This window comes from Dama dama, chromosome 29, assembly GCF_033118175.1.
Source record: "Dama dama isolate Ldn47 chromosome 29, ASM3311817v1, whole genome shotgun sequence".
Classification (NCBI taxonomy): Eukaryota; Metazoa; Chordata; class Mammalia; order Artiodactyla; family Cervidae; genus Dama; species Dama dama.
Genome location: NC_083709.1, coordinates 54,337,338 through 54,351,328, shown reverse-complemented (window position 1 = coordinate 54,351,328; position 13,991 = coordinate 54,337,338). Strand labels below are relative to the sequence as shown.

Genomic DNA, 13,991 nt, shown 5'->3' with positions numbered 1-13,991 from the left:
TGGAGAAGGGCATGGCAACCCACTCCAATATTCTTGCCTGGGGAATCGCCATGGACAGAGGTGCCTGGGGGCTACAGTCCATAGAGCTGCAAAGAGTCAGACATGACTGAGCTACTCACACTTCTTTTCCTCCATATCCCTGACCCTGCCCCCAAGTGCATCCTTGAGGAATTTACGTTGCTATTTTTTTAAAGATCTACATATAAGAACCTGATCTAGACATTTTATTTCATAAACATTTTGAGTTAGCTATGATGATTATCTCCATTTTATAAATGAGGAAATTGAGGAGAGGTGAGGAAAGTTCAGCATCAAACAGCTTAAGTGGTCTGTCCAGGTAGATGGGGCTGGAATGTTGGCTCTTAGGAGCTACATGTCTTGCCTCCTAGGAAAATGAGACCCGGGAACTGCAGGAGGTTTACTTGCCTCAGATCTGAGTTACTCCAGACAACAGAGGGGACTGCACCCAGCTTCCATATTCTCCTTCTTGTTTTGCATGCTGGTTAACTTCTCCTTTGAATTAAACATTGGACCAGCATTTAAAGCAGGTCAGTTGAAGAGGTGCCAACATTTTTTGCCTGCCCAAGGAGCCTACACATCTCAAGCCAGCTTTAGCTTTGATTCTGTCTTTTATACAGGGCCTAAAACAATAAAAGTTTGACTGTTCCTCTTGCTTGGTTATGTGCAGTATTCACTGATGGGATTTCACTTGGAATGGAATCAGAGTATGTTTTTTCCTTACAATTTTGGCAATAGAGAAGCTACCTGACCATGAGGCAGTCCCTGTATCCTTTGGCAACAATTCAATCTTGACTCTTGGACAGATTGATAACCAAAGGCAAGGGGAAGAAGAGACAGTGTAGAGATGCAGCCAGCACACTTCAGGATTTTCCACCTTAATGTCCTGTTAGGTCTGTGCCTCAGGCTGAGGATTTGGCACCTCTGTCTGCCTCAAGAGCAGCGCTGTCCAATATTACTTTCTGTGATGATGGAAATGTCTGATATCTCTGCTGTCCAATCAGATAGGCACTGAGCCATTGAATTATGGCTAGAGTGACTAAGAAATTGAATTTTAAATTTTATTTAATTGTAATAAATTTAAGTTTGAATTGCCACATGTGGCTAATAGCACAGCTCTGACATTTCTAGAATTGGATTCTACCACACTGAGAACCCTTGAATGTCTGACAGATTTCCGCTGTTATTAGAAATTGTTCCCTTCATTTTTAAATTACATTCTTACATCCAACCAACATCATGTACTCAGGCACCCAATATTTTTGGACACCTACCATGTTCCAGGCACTATTCTAGATGTGGGCAAAAACATACTTGTGAACCAAATAAACAAACATTTTTGCTGTTGTTGAGCTTACATTTTAAATTTTAGCAGGGTTAGATAGATAATAATTAATAAACATGTATAACATTTTTAAAGGTGATATACAAGGGGAAAAGGAGAGGGGTGAGGGAAATCAAGATAAGACAGGCAGAGGAAAAGCCTCAGTCTTCAGCATCTCCATGAACATAGAGAGAAGGAGTCCATAAGTACTCCTTTCTCTTAACATGCAATCCATGCATCCAAGGAGTTACAGTCTAGTTAGGATTTTCTGAAATTAATCTGTTTTTATGAAGTGCCAAATATTAGATGTATAGCACAAACTTTGTCTTATAAAATGTATTAATTGCTCCTCTTACCACCACCCTCAATCCCAACTCACCACCTTCTTCTCTCTCCTTTTGTATACATATCTATGCCTTCTATTTAATATATCTGGCTCAGGATTGTAGAGTGGGTTTAAAAAAGTAGAGAGGGAGACAGATAGACAGGTAGGTAGGTAGGTAGAAAGAAAGAAATGTAAGACACATCACTCTATGGGAAGCGGTAGGTGGAAATTGCCAGAGAGCAGACTATGCCATCAAGGTATATGCATTGCTCAGTAATAGGCAGCTTCTTGAAGATCTATCTAATTACCTGACATTGCTAGATGGAAACCCTCAGGAAAAGCACAGGTAAACAACTTTTCTAAGTTAGATGTGCAAACAGGGTCAGAGGTACTATTTCTAATAGGTCTTAGCTGATAGAAGCCATTTGTATCTGAAGCTGATCCTCAGTAAAAGCTTGGGCAAAGTAATTTCTGTCTGTTGGTCACTTTTCTGCATTCTATTCATATCTTCTCCAACTTCCTAGTCAGGTAGTTCTTCCTGAAAACCACCAATATCAGTCAGTTACAGCTAAGTGAATTTAGTATTAAATATCACTTATCCCAAGAGGTGCTCTCAAGGCTTCTAATTATTGAGTAAAATATTTGCCTTTTAATTAGCTAAAAGAAACTTTGGGCATCTGCTAAGTTAAGAAAGTAACTCTGAGAGAGTGATGGTGGATCTTTGAAATCACATTTCAGTCTCCTTACACATAAGATATCTAAAATCCTGTCTCAGTGATACAACAGAAGAAATCTCTCCTTGTGTCTAGTCATTTAAACAAATCACTAACTTTACTGCACTGAGTTGAGACTGTATATTTAGATTAGTATAATTTATTATCAAAGATCATTCCTTCTGATTCTCTTGTCCTTTAAACCCAGCTCTGAGCTTTCAGTTTATAATCTTTAATGAGTCAGTTTAACTCTGCAGACTTAGACTTCAGATTCTTTATCTGTAAAGTGGTTGTTGTGAAGTTGTATCATTCTTTTATCCTGAACTTCAAATTCCTCAGCAGGATTTTCAGATTAGCACTTTTCCTAGAACACACAGACTCCAGAAATATCAAGATATAAGATTCAGGAGGAGATCTAGGTCAAGTAAGAGTTATGATCCTAAAACATATTTGACTTCAAGATGATGTAAAATTATCAAGAGTAGTGGCTTTAGGGTATTTTAGCATCATTTGTTTGTTTTTACTTGACACTGATGAACATAATGAGAGCTTCCCTGATAGCTTAGTTGGTAAAGAATCCGCCTATGATGCAGGAGACCCTGGTTTGATTCCTAGGTTGGGAAGATCTGCTGGAGAAGGGATAGGCTACCCACTCCAGTACTGTTGGGCTTCCCTTGTGGTCCAGCTGGTAAAGAATCCACCTGCAATGTGGGAGACCTGGGTTCAGTCCTTGAGTTGGGAAGATCCCCTGGAGAAGGGAAAGGCTACCCACTCCAGTATTCTGGCCTAGAGAATTTAATATGAGCTAATGAATTCCCTTCATTGATACCCTTCTAAGTGGTCTTGAATTATAGCCTTTTCCATCCCATTCACAGACTTGCTCCTTTCAACTTTTACATTAGAAATACTGCAATTTTTCTTTTCTCCATAGAATCTGTCTCTTCCAGCTAATTTGCATACCCAATGCTTTGCTTCAGCCCTGATCTGGGCATTGTTAGGATTCCTTGCAGGTGTGAAAGCCCCTGGGGTATTTAATAATAACAAAAAACTACTTATTATTGAGCACCTATTATGTGCCAGAAACAGTGCTAGGTGCTTTATATTACCTGATCTTTTTTTCTAAGTTTGTGTGTGTGCATGTGTGCTAAGTGGCATCTGCCATGCCCCACTCTTTAAGACCCAACGGACTACTGTAGCCCTCCAGGCTTCTCTGTCCATGGGAGTTTCCAGGCAAGAATACTGGAGTGGATTGCCATGCCTTTCTCCGACCCAGGGATCAAACCTATGTCTCTTAGGTCTCCTGCATTGGCAGGTGGGTTCTTTACCACTAGTGCCACCTGGGAAGACTTTTTTCTGAATGTATCAATCTATGAAAACATATTCTATCCCCTTTCAACAGATAAGGAGATGGAGGATTAAAGAGATGGAATAACCTGCCTCAGGTCCCTCAACTAGTAAATGAAAGAACTGGATTCCAGCCAGGAGCACCATATCATAGAGCCTTAATTATAATATTCTATCCTCTATAGAAGATTGCAAAGCTGACCTCACCCCTTCTATGTCTGACTTGAAATTAGTTGGAAAAAAAAAAAAATGTAGATGTATGTTGAGTTGATTTTTAAATTTTAATTTATTTTATTGAAGTATAGTTGATTTACAATGTTGTGTTAATTTCTACTTTCCAGCAAAGTGGTTCAATTAATATATATATATATAATTTTTCATATTCTTTTCCATTATGGTTATCACAGTGAGTTGATTTTTTTTTTTTATGTAGAAAAGCAATTTATTGCATTATACACACTTACACAGTTAGTCAAGGAGAGTAACAGGCCTGCTGGTGAAACAGGTCACCCAAAATAGAGATGGTATCAAACTAGTGGTCAAGGACTAACTCCTTTTTAAAAAAAAGAAGCTCTTATCCAGGATTAATTTAATGTTAAGAACAAATACAAGCTATTGATTCACTCTTTTCAACTTAACTGGACAGTCTACCTGTGGTATAACTGTCAGGTAAAAGCATACATCTTTACAACATGGTGGTTGCAAGTTTTTTTAAAAAACCACTTCACAGAAAGGAAAGAAATAATATGAAAACAGCTCAAGAAATACACTAACAAGCAAAAATATATGGGGAAGGAGGAACACATTGTTTTGACTTAACTGAGGAAACTGAGAGGAGACTGGTCTATGTAAGGAAATGTGCTGAACTGGAAAAGTTCAGCGCGTAGGAATTTGTGTGGCTTGAATCTCCCCTATTTCCTGAATAAAAACAATGTCTTGTCGTATTTACACTTCATGGCTCAGACACCTACCTCACTTGGCTCTATTTCTTACTCACTCTAGCCTTTAGTGAAATGAGTTTGAAAAACTTGGGGATAGAGCATAAGAAGAAAAATAACCACACACAATATTCCCCTTTTTGTGGCTACTTTTAGGCCTCTGTTACTAGAAAATTCCTAAAGAAAATTTAAGTATAAGTCTGTGGCTCTGCTGAATCAAGAAGCCCCCAGTTAATATTTAGAAAACACCTTCTATTTGGACTAATGACATTGTTGATAGAACTTATTATAGAGGGATAACCAAACAAAGTCTCTGTCTCAAAACCAGTGTTAAATCAATCTCAGAGCTGAAAGGAAGAAAAGCGGAGTCTAGAGATCAGAAGTGCAGACATGATCTAAATCCTTGTACTTCTGGATTCACACTTCCTTCAGGGTCTTCATCATTATAAATATTCTCTGCCATTTGCCACACTTGCATGATATTATCTTCTGATAGACAACAAATCACCCAAGGTTCTTTGGGATTCCAGAAGAAATCAGCTATCTTGGCAGTGTGACCACCGTGAATAAACAATGGCTCCGGCGGTCCATCCTCTAGGGATTGTTCCTCTCCAGTTTTACTTAAGTCGCAGACATTCAGTCTATGATCAATACCATTGGAAGCCAAAATAGTCTCATTGTGAGGCGACCACTGAACCTGGAATTTTTCATCCTTACGTGATTCAAAGGAATGCAACTTAAGTTTCAGATTTCTCAGATCCCACAGGGCCACAGTTTTGTCAGCTGATCTGTGGAGCTGATCTGTGGCAAGAATGAACTCACTATAAGGACTGAAAGAAAGGCAGTTCACTTCAGCAATGTGAGCATCAACTGAGTGGCTTGGTTTGGACATATTGTTTGAAGGAGTATCCCCGATCATGAGTTTCTGATCATCAGCAACCGACCCAAAGAGGGACTCATGGAGCAGATGCCAGGAGATACCCTCTACTACTGCTGTGTGCTCTGTAAAGATGGCCCTCACATCCACAACTTTCCCTTCCTTTGGAACAGCACTTATGTCTCACAGGCAGATGGTGTGGTCATCTGAAGCACTCAGTAAGTGCCCACTGAGATTTGGGTTCCAAGAAAGCCCATAGCTTCCTTCTGATGTCCACAGAGGTACAAGTCTGGGTTGTACTCTCCAGAAGGGTCTGGTTTAGAAGGATGTTTTACATAGTCAAAAACAAGAACATCACTGGATAGAGTCTTTGTTGCAATGATGCAAGGGTTCTGGGTCATATAGCATGCCCTGTTTACCTCTCCTTCATGGTTGATCTTGATTTCTATTTCAATTTTTCCACTAAATGAGCCAAAACCTCCAAATTCTCCATTATCACTGTTGTAGTGTGAAGCATCAAACTGCACGTCATCGTTAGGGAGCTGCACGCTGGCTATCACAAGGTGGTTCTGTTCATCTGACATGTGTGTCCCCAGGACAAGTCGATGAATACTGAATTCTTTCCCTTCTGGTCTGGTTACATCTGGAAGCCACTGTGCAGTTAGGCTAGGCCACTCTAGAGCATGGGTCATCACCAAATGGTAAAGAAAAGGGGTGTTCTTTTTCTGTATTTTGTATTCTTCGTTGATCACACATTCTTCTACTATGTCATCAAAGGCTGCTTCCCTGTCGGTCATGGAGGGTAGGCAAGTTGGCGGGGATCCTGGGACTGAGCGTTTGTAGGAGAGGTGGGGAGCCTGCGGACACTTGCTCTGCACACGCAGCCTCTATTGTTTCCCCAGTGAGTTGATTTTTATGTCATATAATTACTTACAGATGGAATTTAAAAACACCAAGAGTCTATGTGAAGGAAATTATCTTGATATCACCAAAAGCCTTAAAGTGTTCAAACAGTTATTGAGCACTCTTATGGGCAAGACATTGCCCTAAGCATTATAAGGGAAACACAGTGAATAAGCATCTGCTCCTGACAAGAGCAACAAAGCTACTCGAAGGGGGAAAACAGCCTTCAGAATTAGAACCAAATATAGGCTTTAGAGTTTGGTGGCCAGTTTTTTCCTAAATACCATGTGAGATTAAAGAAAACTCACAGAGGCCTAGAATATTTCTCAAAGAAGAATCTGATTTAAAAAAAAAAAAAAAGAATGAGGAAAATCAGATTGTTGGGGGAAGAAAACCCTATGCCACTTCTTCCATTCTCCCAAACAGATTTGAAGTTTATACCAACACAAAGAGCCCAGGGGAGTGGGGAGGACCACCTGGACAACTGCCACAAAATAGGCAGCTACTCATTCCCTCATTCAACCCACAAACATTCTTCTAGAACCAATATTGAACTGTGTACTCTGCTAGAGCTTAGAAACAGGCACTGTTAAGATGCATTCATTCCTTCAAGGAGTGCATAATCCACATACATGTAAATAAATAGTTTCCACACAGTCCAATAATTATAGTAATTAATATGTATCCAGTGCAATGAGAACATCAGTAGAGTGGTAATCAGAGATTTTCACACAGGAGATGGACTTGGAGCTGAATTACAAATGATGAATTTGAGTGATGGGATCAGATGTAGAGAGTATTTCAAGCAGGAAGTTGAAGGACACAGAAGCATGCAAGAGTCTGGTGTGTTCGAATGATATAGGGTTTCACAGAATATGTGTGAGAGAGTGGCAGGGGATGAGCCTAGCCTGGAGAGAGACCATGATAAGTCTTAAATGCCATGTGTAAGTTGAGATGTTATATTACTAGGGAAACTATTTCAGGGTTTTAAGAAGGATGTCACAGAATCATATTTGCCTCGTAAGAGAACCATTAGATCAACACTAGGGAATGTAGTAGAGGAGGATATAGAAGAAACCGGCTGGTGATTTGTCGGTACCGTTTGAGTAAAATCAGTGACCTCTGCTGTGCTCTGCCTGAATTCTTGAATTATCATCACAATAATTAAATGCTGTTTTACCTTCCTAAATTTGGAGTGTGTTACCTGTTAATAAATGACCAGAATATGTGAGTTACTTGTAGCTAGGGCTAAATAGTATTCATTTCTCTACCCCTAGCCTTAGTGCCTTTCACATAGTAAGCACCAGTATTGTTTTTTGAGTGAATTGAATGGATGTTTAGATCCCCTGGGGTGTTTGCAAGCTTCCATTATAATTAAGCCTCCAAATCTAAGTATCTCTACCGCAAATGTAAGAAAGAATGGTGATCTCTGATCTCTCCAAAGGTATGTGGAGCCCTGTTGACCCCAGGAGAGAGCTATGTATAACACACAGAGGCCCCAGCCCCTGGCTGTGCTTCTTGACAAGAGGAACTGGTCAGTGACTCTCCCAAGGAGCACTGTAGAATTGTGCTTGTTTGTCTTTTTTTTTTGGCCATGCTATGTGGCATTCAGGATCTTAGTTCCTTACCTAGGGATTGAACCTGGGCCCCCTGCAGTGGAAGCGTGGAATCCTAACCACTGGACCTCCAGGGAAGTCCCTGTAGGACTGTGCTTTAGTAATAGCAAATGTTTACATAAGACTTGCTGTGTATCAGGCACTTTTATAAGCATTTTGCAAAGATTAATCCATTTAATATTCATAAGTCTATGAGATAAGTACTATTATAATCCCTATTTTACAAATACAAAAAATATGACATGGAAATGCTAAGTAATTTACACAAGATCACGCAGCTAGCAAGTGACAGTTGAACTCCAGGCAGCCTGCCCCTGGTGACAGTGATGCTTTTATTCATGATGCTGTCCTATCCTTCTTTGAGAAGAATCATGCTGTTACCTGTGACCCCATCCATTTGGGAATGATAATTTTTGGTAAAGAAGACGTAAAAAAGGGAAGAGAAGAAAGAAAAATACTAGTCTCTGTGACCTTAGACAAGATGTAAACTTTTTGTGCTCTTAATGTTGAATTTAGTAATTCACTTTCACTTTAAGCAAATGATAAAATTTCTTTTTTTTTTTAGATTAGAGATTCCATGAGAAATTATACTTTGTAAGTATCAAATTGTGATATTATTAACAATCATTCTTTATACAAGTAAAATTTTCTCATATTGTATCTGAATAAGTTAATAGAGTGTCTGTGGGGGCATCAGAAGGTCTCCTCTCCCTGAAAGCCATTAGCCTAAGCCTAGTTATCGAGTCCCATTGAATTCTAAATGCATTTTCCAATTTTTAAATCTAGGAACAAAACTCTGATATTGCAGGTAATTAAATTCATTCTGAGAAAAACATGTCCATGTGGGTTAAATTGCCAGCGTTTGAACAGAATACTGATAACAACCTGTGGGAAGTTTTGTTGGTTACTTCGCGCTTTGAATAAACACTGACCTATTTCAAATAACCCTGTGACTCATCTGAAAAGCTGCAGATCACAAATACAGCATTTAAATGGAGACACAAATGCCAGAGTGTAGAGATTTTCCTCACTTCAATGACTACACTTCCTAAATCAGAAAACCTTCTAATTTGAGGTTTACCAAAAATAGCACTGGCACATATGGAGCCACAAATCAACAGTTTCCATAAATAGTCAAGATTTTGTCAAAGACCCAGTTCTAGAACTAAAATTTTATATAATAATTGACCATGTTTTGGAGTAAAAAAAAATTTCAATCACCATTCGAGTGCCATAAAAAGAAATCTAAAATGGGCTATTTCTATTTTTGCTCATGATTAAATATAGTAGTCAAGATTTTTAAATTATTCCAATGTTGTGCAGGAAAAAAGATTGCAAAGAGCTAAGAAAGTAATAATTTCAATAAAGTAGGCCTCCCAATATCATAAGGAGGTAGTCACAAAATAAGAAGGGTGCGGTGGAGAGACAGAGTAAGAGTGTGTGCCAAATGGAAGACATCTATGTCAGCATAAAAAATATTTGTGGACAATTAGAAGCAAATGTCATCTTCAAGGTATTATACTAAATGCACTTTGCCATGGTCCACATTTACCAGTTTCCCCTTGTCTTCTCCAAGCTTGTCTGATTGCCTTCAGATATTCTCTATGTCAAACCAAAGAAAAGCAATTTCCTACAACAAATACACTCAAATCTCTACCTCCAGTGCAGATGATTAGGAAAGTGAAAGACATTTATAGGTATCAGTGGGGAAAAGCAATACCATGGAAGGAAGGCTGGATTCAATAGACCCAACTAAAGCACAGCAATCATCAATCTTTGTGACTTTGTACACGTCATCTAACCTTTTAGGACCCGCAGTCTTCTCTGGAAACTGGAATTGATACCTTCCTTTCTCACATACTGTTATGAAGATTAAATGAGATTATCCCACCATGGCTGATTCATGTCAATGTATGACAAAAACCCTACAATACTGTAAAGTAATTAGCCTCCAACTAATAAAAATAAATGGAAAAAAAATAATAAATGAGATTATCTCAGTGAAACTCATTGTGAGTCATAAACCATGCACTATGAACATGTCAAGCTGTTATACAGTATCTTTTTAAATACAGTGTTATTAAACTCTCGGCAAAGAATGTGTGATCTAAAACCTGTTGTTTCTCTGCCCAAAGGGGGGATTTGCAAGTGTTTGTGAGCTGTTATAGGCAAAGAAGCATCAGAAATGAAATTTTCCCTTGATGCAGTCAGAGGATAGAAAAAGAAACTAACCAGGAACAGCAGTTATTTAATGTTTACTAAGTATAACTTATTGCTTTGAAAAGATCATATCACCTTTGTTTCACCTAAATCCACCTCTGCTCCAACAGTGACAATTATCCTACGCTTTGGAAAACACCAACCTGGTGAATTCTTGTACTTCTAGGGGTAGAATTCCGTGGGTTCTGTTGCTAAATGGCTTAATCAAAGTCACAAGTTTAGTCAGTTGTGAAATTGGACTAGAAAGTATAAGATGCTTAGTGTCTTTAGCTCTCCTAACCACTGAAGTCCACAGTCAGCTAAGTTGCACATCATTTCTCAGTTTTTACAAACTGACAAACTACATACCAGTGACAGACAGATCCCTCAAAAGTTAACGACCTCAGGGAACTGGGATTTCATTACAAACGGTTAGCAATAGAAAACAAATTTTGAGTTGTCAGAATTAAACACCTGCGGATGAATGATTGGATCTATCAAGTGGCTAATCGGAAGAGTCTCTTCTGTTGCTAATCATGTATAACATTTATGTACACTTGATATTGCGAAAATCTCTAGACTCACCCACACAGGTTACCTGTCAAATAGACATATGCCCGGGCATATCTCATGTCTTCACTCTTCCAGAAAATCAGTTGGCAACACAGATGTAACCATGTTATTCTTCAACTTCAATTCGTCAATGGTTTCTCATTGCTGGGGAAATAAAATCCAAAATCTCTAACACAGTCTTGAAAATTCCTCTTGGTCTTGCCCTTGCTCACCCCTGCTGCAGCCTGATCTTGTTCCATGCTTTCTTATGTTCTCTGTGCTCTAGCCATACTGGCCTTCTTTTATTTTTCCAAACTAGGCCTATTCATGCTGTCTGGTCTGGCAAATATTCTCTTACCCAGCCCTACATCCCCCCAACCATGCAAACACCTCCTCATTCTTCAAGTCTCAGATAAGACAGTTCTTCCTCAGAGGAGTCTGCCCTGAATCCCTTAGGTGGATTGTATTCAACTGTCACAAGCTTCCAGAGAAGGCAACGGCACCCCACTCCAGTACTCTTGCCTGGAAAATCCCATGGACAGAGGAGCCTGGTAGGCTGCAGTCCATGGGGCCGCGAAGAGTCAATCACAACTGAGCAACTTCACTTTCACTTTCCCTTTCATGCATTGGAGAAGGACATGGCAACCCACTCCAGTGTTCTTGCCTGGAAAATCCCAGGGACGGCAGAGCCTGGTGGGCTGCCGTCTATGGGGTCTCACAGAGTCGGACACGACTGAAGTGACTTAGCAGTAGCAGTAGCAGTCACAAGCTTCTCCACTTCTTTACCACTGTCAGTCATAGTTGAATTCCTAGCTTATGTCTTTCTACTCCACTGGTGTGTAAGCTCATTGAAGGTTGTGAATGTGTATATCTCATTAATCTCTGTAGCCTTAGCATTCATCACAGTGTCTAGCACTAAATAGATACCACTAAGCAATTGTCAAGTGAATATGAATGAATGAATGAATGAATGGCTTTAAACTGGTCTACACCTAAGGCTATGGAGTCCTATGGAATAATTTGGTAATCTTGTGAGGATTTGGTATCATTTTTCAACTATATCTGGGTCATTCTCTTTTTCTAAATATGTATGTTCATGATATAAATCTTCTTGTGGGGCAAAAGGGGTAACACAATCCTCCATTGAGCTGAGTGACATTCCAGGGTCCTTGGTATAAATCTGTCATTGGGAATGCACTCACCTCAAAGTAGGGCCACCATAGTATCCAGCCTAGTGAGTCTAAGTGAATCTTCAATCCCGGGGCACAGCAGGTCAGTGAAATCATGATTTCCTGCCTAAGTAGCCACTGTGATGAAGAGAGGTGTACACCAAGAGGTGTGCAAGTACACTTGTATTGCACTCGGTGTTATATGAGGCAGCATGGTGGAGTAGAAGGGGCACTAGACAAGGAATCAGAAGAACTGGGTTCTGGTTCTGGTTTTGCCACTTGTTTTTTTAATGGTCTTAAGTATCTGGCTCTTTCTGGCTACAATGTTCTTCCCTTTTGAATTGGACAAATCACTTGCCTATCAAGTTTTTTGTAGGTACCAAGTGAGATAATAAGCATAGTATACTATTTTATCTAGGAGTTGTTGGTACTTCATGTGTGAAGGTGGTTTGTCAATTGTAAAAAATAGCCAAATTATAATTTTGTCCCTAGTCCTTAGGAGCAGTTTTATCTTCCAGATTTGGAATAGTATCTATCAATATAAAGGGAATTTTCATTCCAGCTATTTGATGGCTAGTGGAGGTATCCCGTTCTCACCAGTCTATTGATAAAGGAGTTAAAATTAGTTGTGATTGTTCCATATTCAAGAGATAATTGAGCTTTGACTGATATGATTGCAACTTCCTTGCTTTAATTCACTCTTCTATAATACAAAAACTATCTTTTAATAAAGTAGTCAATATGATACCTCTTTATGGTTCAGGCTTTTGTTGGAAAACAGCACAGTAAAAGGACCTGAATTGTGAACCAGATCAGCTACTATCTCCATGGAATGATTTTAGAGGAAACTTTAGTCCTATTTCTCCTCATTCATTGATACTCAAAAATCCCTCATTTAGATAAAATTTTTTCTTTCCACAGTTGGACATGAAGTTGAAATTTAAATCTCCTTCAAATAAGTAATATAGTAACTTTACCAAGATGCAAAGGATTAGTTGAAGATATTTTCTGAGAACAGCACTTGAGCAAGAGGGCATTAGATATATGCCATATAAAAGTAAAAAAGAGAGAACCATAAAAATAACTAAATCCGTCTTCTTACTTTACTCATTTAAGTACTGAACTTTTAAAATGGATTTATTTTTAAATGTACTTTCTAAAAAAAATTATCACAAAATGATTGCTGTGAAAAAAAATATGGGAAGAAAAAGCTCCTATCTAAAATAAACGTTCTCTTGTATTCTATATTTGTCAAAAATATGTACTAGATAGGATCTGAGTTAACTCATTTTCAACATTTTTTTTTTCACTACAGACTTATAAATGAATCTTTGAGGGACCAGCTATTGGTAACCATCCAGAAGACTTTCACATACACCCGAACCCAAGCTCAGCACCTCTTCATCATCCTCATGGAGTGCATGAAGAAGAAAGAACTGGTAGGTGACATTGTGTCTGTAGGTGGCAGAGACCTCCCCATACCCCCTCTCTCTGTTTAACCATTTTCTTGAATCACACATCAACTGTTTCTCCTTTCCAGCCAAGCTCACAACCATCCTCAGGCTCCACTGGCTCCTATAGCTTCCTCCCCTCAATAGCTGAGACATTGTGTTTTCTGCCTGGATTTAATGAAGTGTGGGCAGCAGGGTTCTAGCATCATTTGCTACTGATGCTCCCCCAAATGTTCTGATTGCCTCAGTGCAATGAGGTGAAGAGAGAACATAGGTTTCCTCCCAGAGAATGCGTCTGTTGATCTCTTAGGTTTAGGGTTTCACATGGCTTGTGAGTAGTATCTTAGTAACTTAGTATCATCGATCTTAGTGGCTCAGGGTAATCTGTTCATCTGTACAGGTAGAAAATGAAGATATGTACTCAAGGAAGTTTGGAAATTTCTGTACTTTCCAAAGTGCCCTTCATAGCTACTGAAGAAGCATTTCTCACATCTGAGGAAAATGTCTTAGAAATGTGCCATCACAGAGACCTTCAGTTAGGGTGAGCAGAAATAGCAGGTGC

At 39.2% G+C, this 13,991-nt stretch overlaps 1 protein-coding gene and 1 pseudogene across 13 annotated transcripts in view; one reads left to right on the top strand and one right to left on the bottom strand.

Moving 5' to 3' along the window:
• Positions 1 to 13,991, top strand: part of TRPM3 (transient receptor potential cation channel subfamily M member 3) — an 896,309-nt gene that overhangs the window by 698,314 nt on the left and 184,004 nt on the right. For all 13 annotated transcript variants that reach the window (XM_061132826.1, XM_061132822.1, XM_061132817.1 and 10 more), the window contains one exon: positions 13,294 to 13,417. In XM_061132826.1, the coding sequence (XP_060988809.1) occupies positions 13,294 to 13,417 (124 nt within the window). The remainder of the gene's footprint in view (positions 1 to 13,293; positions 13,418 to 13,991) is intronic.
• Positions 5,039 to 6,336, bottom strand: LOC133048424 (histone-binding protein RBBP4-like; annotated as a pseudogene).